Raw genomic sequence first — 20,188 nt, forward strand, 5'->3', positions numbered from 1 at the left:
TTTCATAAAGTACCAAAAATAACAAGTTCGGCATCTCAAGTTCAACCTTGTTCCATTTGTCTGTTGGCTTCTATATGTAAATTTTAATTTATACAATTATTAGTCCTATTAAGAGTGTCTTATATAACTTAGCTAAATATTAAATAGTTTAATTTAATATTTCTGTGCACCTATCGTCGAGAAAATTATTTAGTTCTTTAAAATTTGAATACAATTAGTGAAATTCCTAGCTACGTCATTGGGAATAAACTCACTAAGCTAAGCAAAGGATAACCGAGCTTATACTTTACATGAATCGAAGAACTATATTAGCTAGATAAATAAGGAGAAGTGTAGTAGTCGTACAAATACTCAACATTGGTGGTACATGTGCAAGAATATATAACAATCAAAACGATCGTTGAATTGAATTCTTGCATCTCTTTTTGTGATTTAAGGTTTGGAGTAGGTTTATATAATGTTTTATAATTTACATGTATGTTTGATTCGGGTTCTTAGAGGTTTTGGAGTTATTTGGAACACTTGGTTGGTAACTAGAGGTTTTAAGTTAAGAAGAGTTAACCAAAGTCAATATTATGGGTAAACGGATTTGGATTCACGATTTAAAGGTTTTAATAGGCTCGTATGATAAATTTGGACTTGTAGTTGTTTTTAGTCAGGCTTCGGATGGCCCGGGGCTGATTCGACGCTTCTAGTTGCAAGTTAAAATTCATGAACTTAATAGAATTTCACAATTTTAATTGATTTTTAATTCTTGGTTTTAATGTTGTTATTTATGTTTGTGCTCTTGGATAAGTTTATGAATGGGATACAGACTTGTTGGGATAATTGGATGGGGTCACCCAGGCCTTGGATGAGTTTTGAAATAGTTTCGAATCATTTTGAGTCGTATTGCAGATGCCGATTTTTTACAGTAGAGGTATGATCGCGGTCAAGATGGTCAGGCTCGCGATCGCGAAGAGTAAATAGTGCTGGTGCTTATTTGTGCATTGCGAACGTGATGAGATATCCGTGATCACGTAAGAGCAGTTATAATCATTATTGCGTAGTCTGCATTGCAATCACGTAGAGGATTTAGCCCAGGGGAGGAAGTGAATCGCGATCATATGGTAAGGATTGTGATCGCATAAGAGGTTATGGCAGAGAAGCGCGATTGCATGAGGTGTTATATTATCGCTTAGAAGGATCAAAGGGGCTGAGCATTTTGAGCATTGTGATCGCCTGCAACCTTCTGCTGCCTCACTACTTGGCCGCTTCTGTGACTTACCCTCCCGCTTATGCGGGAACGCACCTGCGGTGACCACTTCGTAGGTGCGGTTACACCAATAGCAACAAAATTTCAACCATCCTTCAACATCAAACTTCAAGTCCGTTAACTACCCGAAATCTTTCCGAGGCCCCCGGGACCTCAACCAAACATACCAACAAGTCCTATAACCTAATACAAACTTAGTCGAACCCTTAAACCTCCTCAAACAACATCAAAAATACGAATTACACACGGATTCAAGCCTAATAAACTTTAAAATTTCCAAATTCTAAAAAACGACGTCAAAACCTATCAAATCACGTCCGATTGACTTCAAATTTTGCACACAAGTCCTAAATAACACCACTTACCTATTCCAACTTCCAAAAATCCAATCCGACCCCAATATCAAAAAATTCACTCCCAGTCAAACTTTTCAAAATTTTAACTTTCGCTAATTCAAGCCTAATTCTACTATGGACCTCCAAAACACAATCTGGACACGCTATTAAGTCTAAAATCACCTAACGGAGCTAATGGAACCATCAAAACTCAAATCTGAGGTCATTTACACATAAGTCAACATCCGATCAACTTTTCTAAATTAAGCTTTCAATTAAGAAACTAAGTGTCCCAACTCATTCTGAAATCACTCCGGACCCCAACCAACTAACCCGATAAGTCATAATACAATTGTAGAACACAAAAAAGCAGAAAATGAGAGAACATGGCTATAACATTTGAAACAACCGGCCGGATCGTTACAGTATTATCCCGAAGTACTACTCGCCTATTCAAGCTAACCTAACACATATATTTCTATATAGGCGTTAGGATTATCAAGAATGTATTAGTAATTCCTGTATGATAACTAAGTGTATGCGGTATAAATCGATGGTTTGATTTTACAATCATCAAGGCATCCCGAGGGTTTTCAGTGGTCAACTCCCAGGGTTCTTGGTGATCGACTTCGAGGTAGTGTAAGTAATGACCGGCCACGAGGCAATGTAACTTAGTGGTCTCGACGGATCAAGTTGAAGTTCCCAAGGCGCGTGCATATAGCTGGCCAAGTCTAGTGGACTAGTCAGAAAAGTGAATCAAGGCATTAAATGGTTGTACTAGCCCCATATCTTTGTAATTAATACATTTGTACTATGTTGGGATTCCCCCTCTTATATAAAGGGGATCTTGTCATTATGTAGGGATCTGTTGCTCAATACAAAATACACAAGAACATTCTCTTTGCTCTCTAACATTTTCTCTTGATCTCATTGCTTCATTTATTGATTATATTTATTGTGTTCTATTTATTGTTCATCATTTATTGCTTATTATTGGCCATAAAGAGCCGTCATTGATTTATTACTACTGTTAGTCACCCATCGATTACCTTCGATAGTTCCCAGCCGAGCTTCAGACTCGACCCCGAGACCCTCGAATAGGTAAGCTCGAGGCCCCGATTATTAATCATTCGTTTTGGTTATCACCTTGCTTTCAAGCTCTTATCTCGTTTCTAAGTCTTTCATATAGCATCAACTGCTTAACAACTAGCATAAAAATAAATCACGTATTTTTAGAACCACTAAATTAAATTTAATTGTTATTACTATTTTCACAGTAAACAGTTTGGCGCCCATGGTGGGGCTAAAAATAATAGTGATTATTTTCTTGCTGGTTTTACTACGTAACTCAAGTTATCTTTCACACTTTTTCTTGCCAAAGATCTTTGATTTCAGGTCAAAATGTCTGATTTGGTGAGCAACAATCTTGAGAACCATGGAGAAAATGGTGTGGATGTTCCAGGTGTTGGTGTACCACCACGAAACCCTGAGAACGCACCAGAACCAATTCCTGTGGACGTAGTCTCATGCGATGCCCAACACGTCGATATAAGCTCCCACACTGACAGGAGCTTGTACCAAGGAGACCAACAACAAGCTCATAAAACCCCGGCTAGGGAAGAACATGAGGTTAGACTTCACATTATTTTCGAAATGTTGCAGGCACAACAGCTAGCGATTGCTCAGCTGTAAAGTCACCAGAAAACTCCTAGCACGGTAGCACCGGGGACGGCTCCCCCAGCCGAGTAGGTACCGGAGAGATCAAGCAACAACGGGTCGGCAGCTGACCCCGCCATCGTAAAGATGCTCAAGGACCTCACAAAGAGGATCAAATCGGGTGAGAAGAAGATAGAAGCCAACGATAAAAAGGTCGAGACCTACAACTCCAGGGTTGACCAAATTCCGGGTGCACCCCCAATCCTGAAAGGTATGGATTCAAAGAAGTTCATACAAAGGTCGTTCCCAGAGAAAGCGGCTCCAAATCCCATTCAAAAGAAGTTCAGAATGCCAGACCTTCCGAAATACAATGGAACCTCAAACCCCAATGAGCACGTTACTGCTTACACTTGTGCAGAGAAGGGCAATGACCTAAAGGACGACAAGATTGAGTCTGTCTTGCTAAAGAAGTTCGGGGAAACACTCTCGAAAGGGGCCATGATGTAGCATCGCAACCTAGCTCCTAACTCTATAGACTCATTTGCCATGCTGGCAGATTCTTTCATAAAGGCACATGCCGGTGCCATCAAAGTAGCAACAAGGAAATCCGACGTCTTCAAGATCAAGCAGAGGGAGAATGAGATGCTGTGAAAGTTCGTATCTCGCTTTCAAATGGAACGAATGGAACTGCCACCAGTCTCCGACAACTGGGCAGTGCAGGATTTCACTCAAGGTATGAATGAACGAAGCTCGGTGGCTTCAAAATAGCTGAAATAGAATCTGCTTGAATATCCCGTCGTGACCTGGTTGGATGTTCACAATCGATATCAATCAAAAATCAGGGGCGAGGATGACCAACTATGAGCCCTCTCGGGCTTGGTATACCCAATCAGGCTTCTAGCGAAGGAGCCAAATCCCAACAAATAAAGGTATCAGCCATACACCGAAGACAGGAGAAACGCCTCGAGGCGCAACATACCCCGCAATGATCGAAGGGTGGACCAAGGCCAGAACCCTCGGGGACTCGTCAACAAAGTTGGATTTGATAGGTACACAGGGCCGACGGAGGCACCTTGCTTGTCGGAATACAATTTCAATGTTGACATATCAGACATCGTGTTCGCCATCAGTAAAACCAGAGATACCATGTGGCCAAGGCCTGTACAATCAGACCCTTTACAAAAGAACCATAATTTAGTATGTGAATTTCACAACACGCACGGGCACAAGACTGAAGATTGCCGACAACTCCGGAAAGAAGTGGCCTGATTGCTCAGCAAAGGTCACCTCTGGGAATTCCTCAGGGACCAGGCCAAAAATCAATTCCGGGAAAGAGAGGCGACCAAAAAGAGCGAAGCGGATAAGCCACAACACGTCGTCCATACGATCTTTTGAGGTGTCGGTGCCCTGTAGGAACCCTCTGCCAGGAGAACAAAAACATCCCTCGACAGGGATAAGCGAACTCGAGGCTATATCCCAGTCCCACAATGGCACACTGGTAACTTCTTTTCTTGTGAGCACATTTCAAATTAAATATGTACTTGTGGGTCCAGGTAGCTCGACCAATATTATCAGATCGAAGGTGACAGGGAAGCTCGAACTGTTTGACCAAATTATGACCGCCTTTCGAAGTCCTCAATGGACTCAACACAGTGAACAAAACAAGAAAAGGGAAAACCGCCATATCGGTCAATGTGGCCGGTGCAACCCAAAACACCAATATCTCCATTATCAAAGGGGCTGAGGATAAACAAACAGTGAAATAGTGACCACGAGGAATATTCTCGGTTGTACCTGAATGAACAAAGCAGAGGACCGTACCACATCCTCATCACAAGCGACTGAAACATATTAAGGTTCGAAACACCGCCGGCATATCCTACACTAAGGTATGACCATCTCCTTTTTCTTTCAATTACATTCTACACTAACCTGAATGCAGGTATCCGATTAAAACGGTCAAAGCACTTTCCAACTCGAAGGCCTTAGATTTCAAAAAGCATGTGTTTCACTCTTTTCATTCGACAGGGTTTTTATCCCAAGAAGAGTTTTACCGGCAAGGTTTTTAACGAGGCAACATCCATATGCTACCTAAGGAAGACTCAACAAGTATTCAAGGCTTTTTTTGCAATCAACCTCGAATACTGAGGGGCATCCCACCGGAAGAACACCTACTCGGAGAAGCCAAGATATACCAAATGGGGTCTCGATAGGAAAATAATGTACCGGGCCAAACGGTCAAATGAACCATGTCTGCATAGAAAAACCGAGCCCCTAACAACAAAGGCATGTATACTTGTACCAAGTAATCAAAGAATACTTCCCAAAAGCATTTTGCATTTTAAGGAAGCTCGACATTTTTTACAAAAAATGGCCCCAGAGCCAAAAAAATGTGTCGAATACTCGGGGACTGGCGTCAACAACTCGAAATAGTACGACCCCTGGGCCAGAGCTTCAAACTCGTAAGCCCTCAATGAGGAAACAAGGAGATCACAAAATAACTCCAAAGCCAAAAATGTCCCGAACACTCGGGGACTGGCGTCGAAAACTCAAGGCCACATGACCTCCGGTCGGAAACTCCAAAATCGTAAGCCCTCGATGAGGCAATACCAAGTTTACAAGTAATGGCTCCGAGCCAAGAAATCCCTGATGACTCGGGAATTGCTGTCAATCGCAATCTCCATCAACTTATCAAAGCCCGAGGCCATAAGACTACATGCGGGCAACTTCGGTCTCGTAACAGCTATATAAAGCAACAACAATATCTGTAAGACCTCAAGCAAGGCATGAACCGCACTTGTACCAAGTGACAATATCTGTAAGACCTCAAGCAAGGCATGAACCATACTTGTACCAAGTATCCAAAACTGTAAGACCTCAAAGGTATGTAAAACTTGTAAGACCCCTAAAAAGGCATACCCTCGATATAGACGCCGAAACTACTTCATTCGAGACTGAATGGCTCCGGCCAAACAGAAATGACTACGGTCACAAGGCTGTACCAGCCAAACTAATGCGACTCGGGGACGCCCGACCGTCGCTATAAAATCACAGGCCTTCAATTAATTCGAATATACTTCGAAAAGAACCGGTTAAATAGGCTACCCTCGACATAGGCAAAAGAGCTTCGACCATGTCAGCTCCTAAACACTAGCTTCAAGATACTCAACCTACGAGCCGAACCTCTCGAGGTGCTCAATTATCGCCATATAACGACTTACAATCGAGGTTTTTTTATTAAACCATCGAAGAGTCTGGCAAACACTATTTCAAAAAATCCTTATCGAGGGAAAAATAAAGCCTACATAAAAGGTCGCATTGACCCAAGGTGTAAGAGCCATTGTTGGCAGTCCACATAAAAGGTCGCATCGACCCAAGGCGTAAGAGCCACTGTCGCCAGCCACATAAAAGGTTGTACCGACCCAACGCATAAGAGCCTAAGGGCCATCTTGAAGTTCAAAAACTTGAGGGTTGAATGAGCTCGAGTGGAAACCCGATTTGGAGACTGAACCCAAAACAGTTAACTAAATATGCCTCAGAGAACAAGCATAAGAGCTCGAACGTCGGCTTATACTAAAAGGTCGCATCGACCAAGCGCGTAAGAGCCTACGGGCTAGCCTAATAAGCCCCAGGGCCATACTGCGAATCTAAGGATTCCTCTCAACTCAAAGACCAGTTCATCTAGCTAAAATCAAGGCAAAAAGAAATGCGAGAGAAACAAAACCGCGAGGTTTCATCTTTATACATACATGTGAAAAATACAAGCTCCATTTACAACATACTTTGAAAGTACTATATACAAAAACAGAAAAAGTAATATACGTCCCCCTTGGGGACTATGGCCCGACGGCCCCATCCTCGCTATCCTCGGCATCGGATAGAAGGAATTTAGCATCATATTCTTTCGCCTTCGCCTGCTTGATCTCTTCCGAGAGGTCGAAGCCCCTGGCATGAATTTCCTCGAGGGTTTCCCTGCGAGATTTACACCTCACGTACTCTTTATTATTGCTCTCACGATCAAGAGCCATCCTCAGCTCAGCTCTAGCATCAGCAGCGCCCTTCAAATAGACCGCCACTTTCTGGTCAGCCTTAGTGCGGCTCATCACATCCTCAGCCCGTGCATTCACAACCTCGGCCTTCGCCTTCAAAAGCTCAGACTCGAGCCTTGTGATCATATTCGCTCAGGCAGAATCGTTCGCACGAGCTTTCCGGATACCTCGAGGGTAGAAGCCTTAGCCTAAGCACCCTCCTTGTCTGCAACTTGGGCATCTACCTGAGCCTTCAACTCGTTAAACTCATGTTTGACCTGGCCAACTTCGCCCCAAAGTTGTTCCAGCTCCTCCGTTTTGCTCTCCAACTGAAATATTGAAACATTAATCTCTGAAAATGAAAGGGGGAGCATACATCAATACAAAATGCAGGTTACCTGTCTTTCGAGATGGCTTTCGCAGTTTCGACTTTGATCCACCTCACACCACAGGTATACCAGCTCACCTTCCTTTATCGTACAAAGGAGCCTAAAGGATTTCTCCCTATCCAAAGCTTTCTGCAGCCCGGCCTCACGGCGAAGTAGCTCGGACTTAAGCTTGTCAAAGGCCTGTAAACGAAAATTCAATAAGAAAGGGAGGGCACAAAACCAAGATAGGCCTTGTTGACATGCGATTTTTGTCCCTCCCCAAATCTTTCACATTTTTAGCACGTAAATATTTAATTTAGCCTTAATGTAGCTATTTCAGCTTATTTTGACTCTTTTTACTTTATTTTTGTCACAAAAATGAAAATTACAAAAAAAAAGATATATAAATTTTAGTTTATTTATTTCTCATAAATTTTGAAAAAATACAAAAATAGTACTTTATTTTTATTTTTATATAAATTTAAAAATACAAAAAATATATATATATTTTTGTTTTAATTGTCAGTTTGTTTTAATAATTATTCTGCTTACGTAGGATTAATTAAATAAGGTCGTGTTTTTATTCTCGGTTGCGAGGAAAGAATAATATTTGGGTTCAAACGACTCATTTTAGGCCTAATTTTCGGACCTAGCCCAAAATATTTTCAGCCGAGACGCACATGACAACACATAACTCACACATGCTAGCACATGAATGCAACACATAACTCACACATGCTAGCACCTGAACACAACACACAACTCACACATGCTAGCACATGAACACAACACACAACTCACACATGCTAGCACATGCACACAACACACAACCCACACATGGTCTTCAATATTCTCCATTAAAACCCAAACAAAAACACACACGGGAGAACACCTTAGACACCAGCCCCCTCTCCTCTCTTCATCTTCTTCAAACCACCCAACCACTACCCATTTTTCTGGCAAAAGAACACCCCCCCTCCCAAAAATGCGGACAGGGTATACCTTCGATATACACTCGATATACCGCGGATATACACGGGCAGAACACCCCCTCCCCAACGTATCTCCTTCTTTATTTCTTCTCAAACCAGAAAACAACGAACTTTTCACCATCAAAACCAGCCTTGAAACTCCAGTATTTCAGCCATCAAAATCAGTTCAAAACACATCAAAACAAGCTTGAAAATAGCTCCGTTTCTTCAGTCAAAACGACCTCTAAAATAGCAGCAAAAACCTATTGCAAACAGCCATAAAATCCACCCTTAACACCACCAAAAATGAGCCAAAAGATCTGCTGAAATCAGCTAAAAGAAATCGGAACAAATGTGTTTGGATTTTCGTCGCCGGTCAAAGTCGCTAGTCCGGGTTTCCGTTTGAGTCTCCTTCTAGTCCGTATGGTTTTGCTTGGCTTTATTTCGTTTTGGAGTAACGATTGTTGAGCTGTATCCATTTCTTGAAGAAGGTTGTCTTCTCAGTCTATTGATAGAATATTCATATCAAAGGTTCATTTCCTCTAATTTCTTGTTTGCATTAGATGAATGTTTCAGTTTTGATTTAGATCTGTTTAAATGTTTTACTATTGTTTCTTTTGTTTCTGTTTTGATTTATGTGTGTTTGATTAGAATTATTTTCTCAAGTCACTAAATGAAAGCTAGATTTGTTTGAATTGGTAGATGTTATTAATCAAGTTTCGTTGATTAGGTGCAATTAATAAATCATTGTGATTACGGGTACGGTTCCCGTGACGTAGTTGTGATGCTTAATTTCTAAATTTCGGGGGTGCATCTCATGTAACCCGATTATAATGGCTCTAGATAATCTTAGTGAATAAATTAGGATTTTTTTTTGATAGAGACAAAACAAAAAATAAAAATCATAGTTGCTTTTAGACTTGCCCTTTTAAAAATAAAATGAGCCGAGTCTCGCCCAATAAAATGCACAAACTGCGGGGCCCTCATAAATGTATATACTAAAAATACTCAGAATTTGGGATGGGCTGTTCAGCGAATTTTGCAGCCTTCCTCAAAGATAATAACGCGTTAGACTCTTTAGGCGCGATTTTAATTAAATTACATTCTTAAATTCGGGTGCGCATTTATGTGACCCAAATCCAAATCTCAATGGAGTCAGAATGTATTAACAACCACGGGTACATTGATTGCGACGTGGTTCGAGATGCATTTTTACGACGTTGCAATTCTATTAAAAAATAATAATAAAAGCGGTTTAAACTTAATAAAAACACACAAGTTATAACATGTAATAAAATCAAATATTTAGCCATTATAACAATTTAAGCGACCGTGCTAGAACCACGGGATCCGTGGGTGCCTAACACCTTCCCTCGGGTCAACATAATTCCTTACTTAGAATTTCTGGTTCGCAGACTTCATTTGGAAAGTCAAAAATTTCCTCGATTTGGGATTCAAGATAAACCGGTGACTTGGGACACCAAAAGCCAAACCTTTCCCAAGTGGGGACTCTGAATTAAATAAATAATCTCATTTCGAATATTGTCACTTAAATTGGAAAAACTCCCTCGCGCATTTATCCTTCGGGACGGGCGCGCAAAAAGGAGGTGTAACAGGCCTATACCGGCCACCAAAGCTTACCATAAAACCAAGCCGCGGAGCCTCACCAAAGGTCGAGCCAACGTCCGATGGCCTAGTATTCCCCAAAGTGCCTTTGGTAGGAAACGAGGAAGGTGCCGCATGACCCTTGTCCCCCGAAGTACCTTCGACGCGAATGGGAAATGTTCTTTCAAAAACAGAGGCCTCCGAAGCCGGAAGATCGGCCGACTCACCTCTTTTGAACCTTAGAGAAGCACTCGCCCCGCCGTGAGCATCCTCACACCTCGGAGACTCTTTTCATTTATTATCGATCCTCGACCCCGAGGTCGGCAATCTCTTCTCCTCCCCTGGGGGCACGACCTCTTCTCGTAAAAACCTCCAACACCTGCGGCGACAGAGTTAATGCGCTAAAAAGAAAGTACCTTTCTGAGGAAACAAGACATTAAACACCTACCGTGATGCCTTGCCTCCCATCTCCCCTTGGACAGGTCTCGCCACTTGCGCTTATCATAAGTCGAACAAGCTGCTAGTTACGGGACCATTCAGCCAGATCAGGGACCTCGTTCAGCAACCAAGGAATCGCTACAAAGAATGAAATAAAAAGATGCCTTTATGGAGCCCCCCTCCACTATGGACAAAGCGATAAAAATACAAGCATACCACTTATGTGTGAAGTTCCATTTCTCAGGAAATGACAAAAACTCTCTAGGGATAATATCGGCTGTTCGTGCTCGAACAAACCGGCTCATCCACCCTCGGTCCTTGTCCTCTTCATCGTTAACGGAAGGGGACCGAGTAGATCGACGCCGCAGAGTAATCAAGCCCCAGTAGTGCAGAGGCCAATATAACCTAATGAGATAACTAAGGGTGAATTCGAACCCGGCCTTATCCGCAGAGTACCTTATCATCAACACTATCTTCCAAAGGGATAGGTGAGCCTGCGCCAGGGTAACCTGATACCTCTTACAATATTCAAGCACGACCCTATCGGGGGACCCAACGTGAAAGGATACGTATACACGCTTAAAAACCCCTCGACATGGGTCATGATGCTCTCCTCCAGGGAAGGTACCTGCAGTACCAATCATCCCCATCCGTAGTCTTTCCTAATCATCTCGAGGTGTTCCTCCTTTATTGAAGAGATGAACCTCGATGCATGCTCCCGATGCCCTTGAACGTTGGGAGGTCTCTCCAATGTAAAGTCTCTCCTCAAGACAAAGCACCTCGAGGCCCGCTCACCGGGTACCGGCGGTGTAACACCGACCGGACATGGAACAGAGGCAGAACTCCCCTCTCCTTGATGGGCGGATGTCGATATAGCAGCCATGGCTGCGGTAAAATAGGAAGAGGAGGATGAAGATTTAGGTGAAGGCTTTGAGTTGAAACGACGGGAGAACTAGCACAAAGAACAAAAAGTTCTATGAGAGGGATGATTAACCAGAATAGAAGAATCTCTAGTTGAGAAATGAGCGAATGCATATATAGAGGCAAGCAATGACTGTTCACCTATCTAGAAGACCAATTAAGTCTGGCCATGATAGCACTATTTTTTGGGAAATGTGTTGGCAGGACCACCCCGGGGGCCTCACTATCAGGCCGCATAAATGATGTTATCACGCGGCGTTCGGGAGGTATTTAGACCTCGAGGTTCTCTGATATCATAAGCATCGGCCCCAAAGGAGCTATCGGCCTAATTTCGAGATGGTACCCGATCTCGAGGGCCCCGATTACTCCAAGTATGGGCTCCAAAGAGCCAACATCAAAATTCGAAGGCTAACTACGCATGGACGCTAGAATATAAAGAATGGAAAGACTTGAAGCAGAAAAAATTCTCTTGCATTTCCAAAAAATATATTTACAAGGGGCGTCTTTACAAGACTTGTTTCCCCGGGAATACATACATAAAAAGAAAAAGAGAAGAAAAGGTGACGCAGGCCTACTCTTCATCGATATTGCCCTCCGAACCATCTCTAGGACCTTTGTCCAAAGCGACTAAGAGCGCTAATTCTTCCTTCGACTCTCGGGCCTCCTCGATCTCACCTGAGAGATCGGCACCTTTAGCACTAGCTTCCTCTAAGGTTTGCCTCTTCTCCTTCGCACTAGCGTGAGCAACAATCTGAATCAGTTTTTGCTCAGCCTCCACCGATATATTTCAGGCTATTTGATTTGCAGTAGCGGTGTCCTTCAGATAAGTAGCAACTTTTTCTTCGACCTCGTACTTGGCCACAGATAACGCAACAATCTCTTTTCGAGCATTTTGGAGAAGACCCTAGGTCGATGCCAATTTCGAGGTCACTACCTCATTTTGCTTCCTCAGCTCGAGGATCTCCACATTCTTCCGCCCGATCTGCGAAGGAAAAGATAAGTCAGTAAATATCGAATTATGAGAACGATGAACGGATTTACAAATAACAAAATACCTGCTCAGCAAGATCGGCCTTTTCTCGGAGCACTCCCTCCAAAGCCGCCCGAAGCTCGCTTAACTCCTTCTCCTTTCGAGCAGAGGAGGCCTTCAACTCCTGCAGTCCCAAGGTGAGCTTCTCGAGCTCCTTTCCACGGCATGAAAGCTCCACTTGGATCCTAGAGAGAGCGTAATCATACATTTCCTTAGACTACGGCAAAACAGAAGAGTTAGAAAAACGAGGAAAAATGCTTGAGACTAAAAAAGTATACATGAACAGCTATCACCTGCCGTTGGAACTTCTCCACTGCCTCGATAGCGCTGGGAGCATCGAGATCGATATCCTTGCTGGCATCGTCAACGTCATCAAGGAAGTTGCCAAGCGCACCTCCCCCTTTGAGAGGAACCCCCGCGTTGGTAGCATTCAGGTCCTGAGGGTCCCTTAACTCCCCGGACGAGAACTGAGGGCCCAAATTAAGGCCACCCAAGGCTTCGATATCACCAAGGGGCAAATCCTGCCCCCTGAAAAGCTACGGGCCCAGACCCTTTGGAACCAGCAGCAACGGTCTCCCCAGCGGGAACTGCACCATATCCAGTCATGGGCTCGGAGACCATATTCGCACCCTTCTCGAGGGTCTCCATCACACAGGATCAATCTGAATCGAACGTTCCCAATTCTGCGGCCTTCGGTCGGGACACCTGCGAGACATCCGCGCTCGACCTTGTTCTTGGTACCAAACAGTACTCGTCCTCATCATCGTCTTCATCCCCAGTACTGGGACTTGCTCCGGAAGCTGAAGCCGAAGTCCTGGTGGTAGCTCGAGGCTTGCGTGATTTAGGTTTCTTGGCCGCAGGAGGATCAACAGCCACCTTATTCTTCCTCTTCTTGCCCTTAACAGACTCCAAAGTCTCTACCTTACCGTCGGGAGGTGGTCTCATATGCACTCCATCACCAAGGCCTGCACAAACATAGTAACCAAAATTTACCAGCGCAAATGATACGGGGGAGAAGCATAAAAATAAGATATAGGTGGGAAGAAGGACTTTGCCATGATTCTTGGCCACCCACCGTGTTTTAGCCAGGTCGGGCCAAGACCACACGAGATATGGGAACGAGGTATCCAACCACCATATCCTGAACCGCTTCAGGATACCAAACGGTAGCTGCACAAACCAAGATGAGATCATTTTTCGGAGAAAAGTAAGAAGACTATAAAGCATGTTCAAAGGAGAGGTACTTACGCTGCATGTTCCATTTCTCTAGGAAGGGCATCCTTTCGGTAGGGATGATGTCTGAGGTCCTCACTCGGACAAACCTGCTCATCCATACTCGATCTTTTATCCTCATCGATGCTCGAGAAAAATAGCTTTTTGGACCGATGGTGAAGCTTAATCAAACCTCGATAAAATTGAGGGATAAACAATGTAATCAGATGGTTGAGGGGAAAGGTCTCACCCTCGACCTCATTGGAGAAGTGGCGGAGCATGTAAACTATCTTCCAGAAAGAGGGATAGATTTGGCCGAGCGTCACTCTCTACTTGTCGCAGAAGTCGAGAATGACCGGATCTATGCCGGGGAAGAAGGGTTAGAAGAATCGACCGGACCCAAAGTGAATGGGTACGTATATACATAAAGGAAGTCAGCCTTGTGGTCCGTTATGCTCTCGTTAGAGTGGGGGATCTCAACCAGCACCGCCTCCCTCCATTGGCAGTTTTTCTTTACTTTCCCTATGTTGGTCACGATGCTAATGTATCGGGACACATGTTCACATCGGCCCGGTGTAGACGAGAGTCTGTCAACGGAAAAATCCTTCATCGTGTTGAATTCGGTGGGGGTACATTGTTCAACGGTGGGTATCACTTTGGGTTTTCCTTTGGATGTTCGAGACAAAGAGGTAGCCTCGTCTTTTCGAGGAACTGTCTTGGAAGTTCTAGCCATGATGTGGAAAGGGCCTTTCTGAGAAAGTAGGCAGATAATTAAGCACAAAGGAAGGAAGAATGTGAAAGGGGATGGATTTGCCTTTGAAAATTTGAAGATGTTGTAAAAGTGTGAATTATCAAACGATTGATGCATTTATAGAAGTCATATAGGCAGCGGAAAGGACGAACCAATAGCGGTTCGTGGGTTTCTCGATAGTCGTGTTTGACGACGACCCTTATGCGGCTTTTGAGTTATGGCATTTAATGCTCTGATGGGATGACGTCATGATGATGATGCTTAAGGAGTAGGAGTTCAAAATCGTTTCCTATCATTTTGTTCTAAAAAATGCGGGGAATATCTATATGCGGTAGAAATCGACGGTTCAATTTTACAATCATCAAGGCATCCTGAGGGTTTTCAGCGATCAGCTCCGAGGGTTCTCGATGATCGACTTCGAGGTAGTGTAAGTAACAACCGGCCCCGAGGCAATGTAACTTAGTGGTCTTGACGGATCAAGATGAAGTTCCCAAGGCGCGTGCATATAGCTGGCCAAGTCTAGTGGACTAGTCAAAAAAGTGAATCAAGGCATTAAATGGTTGTACCAGCCCCATATCTTTATAATTAATGCATTTGTACTATGTTGGGATTCCCCCTCTTATATAAAGGGGATCCTTGTCATTATGTAGGGATCTATTGCTCAATACAAAACACACAAGAACATTCTCTCTGCTCTCTAACGTATTCTCTTTATCTCATTGCTTCATTTATTGTGTTCTATTTATTGTTCATCATTTATTGCTTATCATTGACCATAAAGAGTCGTCATTGATTTATTACTACTGTTAGTCACCCATCGATTACCCTCGATAGTTCCCAGCCGAGCTTCAGAGTCGACCCCGAGACCCTCGAATAGGCAAGCTCGAGGCCCCGATTATTAATCATTCGGTTTGGTTATCACCTTGTTTTCAAGCTCTTATCTCGTTTCTAAGTCTTTCACATAGCATCAATTGCTTAACAACTAGCATAAAAATAGATCACGTATTTTTAGAACCACTAAATTAAATTTAATTGTTATTACCATTTTCATGGTAAACACTAAGTAAGGCGATTAGGTATATCTCTATCCTAACCGCAAATCGGTTCCCGATACTCAGGCTCAAGATCTCGCTCCACTCAATGTTATATGCAATCTAGAATTTTCCATCCCGAGTTCAATCCTAGATTCGTAGATAGTATTCAATTGGTGATCAAGCAATGAAATAATTAAGTGCAAGAATGATTAAATAAACCAATATGATAAAATAATAAGAACAATTCAAGTTTCAAATTATAACGTTCATGTAGCACCCAAAACTCTAGAACTAATAAACTATGAATTAAAGGAAGAGAAGAGAAGAAAAACTAATTGAAAGCCTTCTCCATGTGTGGTCTGTGTTCCCTCACATAAATTCTCCTTCACAATATGTTGGATCCCCTTCAAATTAGGTTTAGAAATCCTTTTATACGATCTGGTGTTGGGCCGAAATAACTTGTCCCGAAATCTTTGCTTTCAATTGTATTTCCCTCTCCCTTTGTGTTACACTTGGGGGAACAAACACCAAAGGGTGTCCCCTTTTGTTTTCTTATTTTATATTCTTATAATTTCTTTTCTTTTTCTTCCGCATTTTATTTAATTTTGCTCCAATTTTTTTTATCTTCACACCACTTTATTCTTACACAATTAAAATGTAATATTAATCATAAAATAATATAATTAACACTCAAAAGATGATTAAAATTATTAAAATATGATGCAACAATCGGTAAATATATGTACTTAATGTGAATCGATTTTACCCTGTACAAATGTAATCGGGTTTAAAAGAATCTGTGCAAAGATTGTACTGTTTTGAGTGCATGATACTATTTTCCACATTAAAGTGTATCTATTTTAGTAGGAATATAACAAATTTACCATATTTGTAAAATTATCTTTTCATTCAAAGCGGAAAAATAAGCAAAAAGTCCTCTTGATTACACTTTCTTTACGCCGAGAATTTTGTCATATATATCAAACTGATAATCTAGAAAGGAAAGTTTTGTACCGAAGAAGGCAATGTTGTTATTTCCATTAAAGTATTCCCTTTTTAAAACCTTTTCCTTTTCCTTGACTAGGAATTCGATTTATTATGAATGCGAATTTACTGAAACGCCTCTTTTTCAAGGAAGTTCTTGTTGGCCTCTTTCTTCTGCACCTTTTAGACCAAAAGTTACCCACATTTGTTCTCTATATAAATAAAAATTAATGTTTTTCATGTGTGGAGATTGATCTGAAAATGACTAAGAAAGTGGTGGTTTCTTTCTTGTTAATGATGTTCATGTTTTTTGGTTTAGTAAAGGCAAACATATATGAGGTTGGTAATTTTGCTGGTTGGACAAGCACTGGGCAAGTGGATTATAAGAGATGGTCAGCATCTAAGCATTTTCAAGTTGGAGATATTCTTCGTAAGCCATTATTCTTTTCTATTTTAAGTTCTAATTTTTTTATAAAAAGAAATTGGCCTACCTTATGCTCTCTACATTTTTGGTATAATAATTATGTATTTGGGTTATTTTTTCATATGTCTAAGTTTTGGCGGCTTGAGTTATCGTACGTGTGCTTTTGGGAGATAAGATGTACTTGGTAAATTAGTGCAAAATGGCCTATAAAAATTAAAATAATTATGCAACTAGTTTGAAGTGACGGATATATATTGCTTACAGTGGCATCTATAAATGAAAATATGGTAAATCTATCTATGCAGTTATATAAGTATGTAGTAATTGATATAGAGAATTAATGGGTGTATTGAAATGCACACTCACAAATGTAAAACTTTTGTAGAATCTGAGTAGCATATATGTATAATAATTGTTAAATAGGAGGAGATATTCCTTAGAAATTCTTGAAGTCGGGAAACGAATGGCCAGATGAAGAACGATTTATTTAGAATATAAAAAAGATCAAGTAACGGTTCATTTTTAGTTAATTTGAACTTGAATATTGTTTCGGGGGGAATATTTTCCAGTATGAAATCCATTAGGAGTTGTTGGAAAAAAAAATGGCACAACTCATGTCAAGATTTCTTCAATTTCAGTATCAATCTTCTAAGTGATATGGATATTTTCCTATTAAATGTGAATGTTTTATCGATCCAATAAATATATTATATATGGCACATATCTTCACATAGACTCTAAAAATCACTAAATTATTCTCCCTTTGGATTGACACTATTTCCTTATTATTCTGTTCCAAAAGATTGACACATTTCAATATTTTCTTAATAAGAAGTATTTATAGCAACACAAATGCTATAACAAGTTTCAGACCACAGTTTCAAAAGTTTTACAGTCACACAAATGCTATGACTGATTTAAAATCACAAATCTTAAAAGTCTTCTTTTCTTTATTAAAATTTGTGTCAAGTCAAACTAAGACGATCTTTTTGAAATGGATGAGTAGTTAATTAATACATATTCTCACCTTAATTTATAACTTAAAAAATGATATATTAAAATGATTTGGTGCAAACCGGGTGAGAGAGTCCTCAGTTCATGAAAATACTTATTAATCATCGGTTCCAAATCGGAGCGTTTACCTTCAAATATTCTCGTATGCACCAACTTCAGGCCTGTTTTAAGTACGTAATAATATCCTAATACAATTCAATTGTAGTTTTCTGTTTTACTCGACGTTTTGACTTTCTCCTCTAGACTTCCCTCTTAAATTTTGAAGGGACCAATATGTGTCATCTAGCTTGTTCAAAGCACTTGAAATTTCAGTTGTTGATATTGTTTTTCAAATCACAAAATCTCACCAGTAATATTGATGATTACTGTTTTTCACCAGTAATAATATTATTTTTTGTTGTGTATGCAGTGTTTGAATTCGATCCAAAATTTGATAATGTGGTACGAGTGACAAAGGAGGATTTCCAAGCATGCAATGCCTCATCCCCTTTTGGTACCCCAAGCACTGGCAAGGAATGGTTCTCTCTTGATGTTGAAGGCCACGTCTATTTCATTTGCAGCGTTCCAGGCCATTGTAAGGCTGGTCAAAATGTGGAAATCGTCGTTCATTCAGCGGCTCCTACAACCTCCCCGGCCGCATCTCCACCGGCAATTCTGGCTCCAGCGCCGTTGAGCCCTCATAGCTCCCCAGATTCAGCCCCTAGTAATGGATCAGTTCTGCATTTCCCAAGCTTTTGCTTGTCATTGGTGCTACTCTTATTTTCAATGTTTCTCGTCGCTTGTTGCTACTAGACAATCAAAAATGAATTACTTGGATTTGGAAGAATGTCTAGCTGAAATTGGTGGGAACCAGTGAAATAGAAGTCACTGTCTTTTTCCTTAATCTTAGCGTCGGGAGAACTTTGAAATTTTATGGTTCAATTCGAGTTTTTCCAAAGTTTTTGTGCCATTTCTTAAATTCTATATTCAGACGGCATCACCTCCACTTTGATGAATATTTCTCACTTTAAATAAAAGACAATCATTATGTCGCATGCATTTTACATACAATGTACACTAGCCTTTTAGGAGTGATATTCAAAAACAACACATTAATTCAAAATCGACTTTAAAATAGGGGTGGGCATAAAATCCTAAAAATCGAATTTCGAACCGGACCGAATTAATTCAGTATTTCGATTTCAGTTTTTTCGGTATTTCAATCTAATTCGGTATTATATTTTCGATATTTCGGTACGGTCCTTGATATTAGAATCTTGAAATTTCGGTATACCGAAATACCGAGTTACCGAATTTTTAAAATATTTTTTTAAGTTGGACCTATAGTTAGCTACTACACTCACTGCCCAGCGCCCCAAGCCCAATTTTTTTTAATATAATTCCCAGCTCAACTGCCCAAGCTCACTCTCTATTCAATTAGGGTCTAAACTCTAAACTCTAAAGATTAGGGCAGGCAGTCACGAACTCAGTACTCACTCCTCACTCCTCAAAAAGTCAATTCTGATTTAGTACGATAGTTTCACAAATTCTTGGCAACGGAAGACCAAATACAGAAAGAGATCGGCTGCTGTTGCGATAGTTTCACAAATTCAGAAAGAGATCGGCTGTTGTTTCAGAAGCTTGCTGGGACTTCAAAGAGATCGGCTGCTATGAATTCAAAGAATCAAAATTCAAAGGTATGTTTCTAGTTTCTTCCATAATTTGTGCTAGAACTTCTTGGGTATGTTCAATAAAATGAACGTAAGCACTTTGGCTTAGGTGCATTTTGAGCTCTTGCTGTTCCTTAAACAGAGCTGATTCATTGTTCGTTGAGTTCTGAATTTTGGGTTGATCCGTTGAAGCTATGATTTCTATATTGTAATTCCTGTTTAATGTCATTTCTCTGTTTGATTGCTTTGTTAGCCAAATGCTAATCTGTTCGCCCATGTTTCTGACTCAGTATTGGTATATACAATGTTCTTTCTATATATGTTGTGTTTATTGGAAGCTTCATTTATCTTAAAGTGCAAGTTCTTTACCCAAAAGGAGCTGTCTTTGGTTCATTTAATACTTGGAAAGTGCACAATTCTGGTTTCTCTTCCATGTACATATTGAATCTTTTAGTTAGTGTTTGTGTGTTTATGTGTAGATTTTCAGTATCATACTTTAAAGAGAATATCTTT

The 20,188-nt window shown here is 41.1% G+C and overlaps 1 protein-coding gene across 1 annotated transcript; it reads left to right on the top strand.

Annotated features, from left to right (window-relative positions):
- The first annotated feature begins 16,734 nt into the window (after positions 1-16,734).
- On the top strand, positions 16,735-18,909 carry LOC142166549 (mavicyanin-like). Its single transcript, XM_075225928.1, has 2 exons — positions 16,735-17,018; positions 18,436-18,909. Exons 1-2 carry the CDS (start codon positions 16,850-16,852, stop codon positions 18,816-18,818), a joined length of 552 nt encoding a protein of 183 aa, XP_075082029.1. The 5' UTR covers positions 16,735-16,849; the 3' UTR covers positions 18,819-18,909.
- The last annotated feature ends 1,279 nt before the right edge of the window (positions 18,910-20,188 follow it).

Source organism: Nicotiana tabacum, chromosome 11, assembly GCF_000715075.1.
Source record: "Nicotiana tabacum cultivar K326 chromosome 11, ASM71507v2, whole genome shotgun sequence".
Lineage (NCBI taxonomy): Eukaryota > Viridiplantae > Streptophyta > Magnoliopsida > Solanales > Solanaceae > Nicotiana > Nicotiana tabacum.

What these genes read in the sequence shown, in the direction of transcription:
- LOC142166549 (XM_075225928.1), top strand. Translation starts at nt 16,850, where the DNA reads ATGACTAAGAAAGTGGTGGTTTCTTTCTTGTTAATGATGTTCATGTTT. An exon ending in TCAAGTTGGAGATATTCTTC is followed by an intron (nt 17,019 to 18,435) that starts GTAAGCCATTAT and finishes TTGTGTATGCAG; the next exon opens with TGTTTGAATTCGATCCAAAA.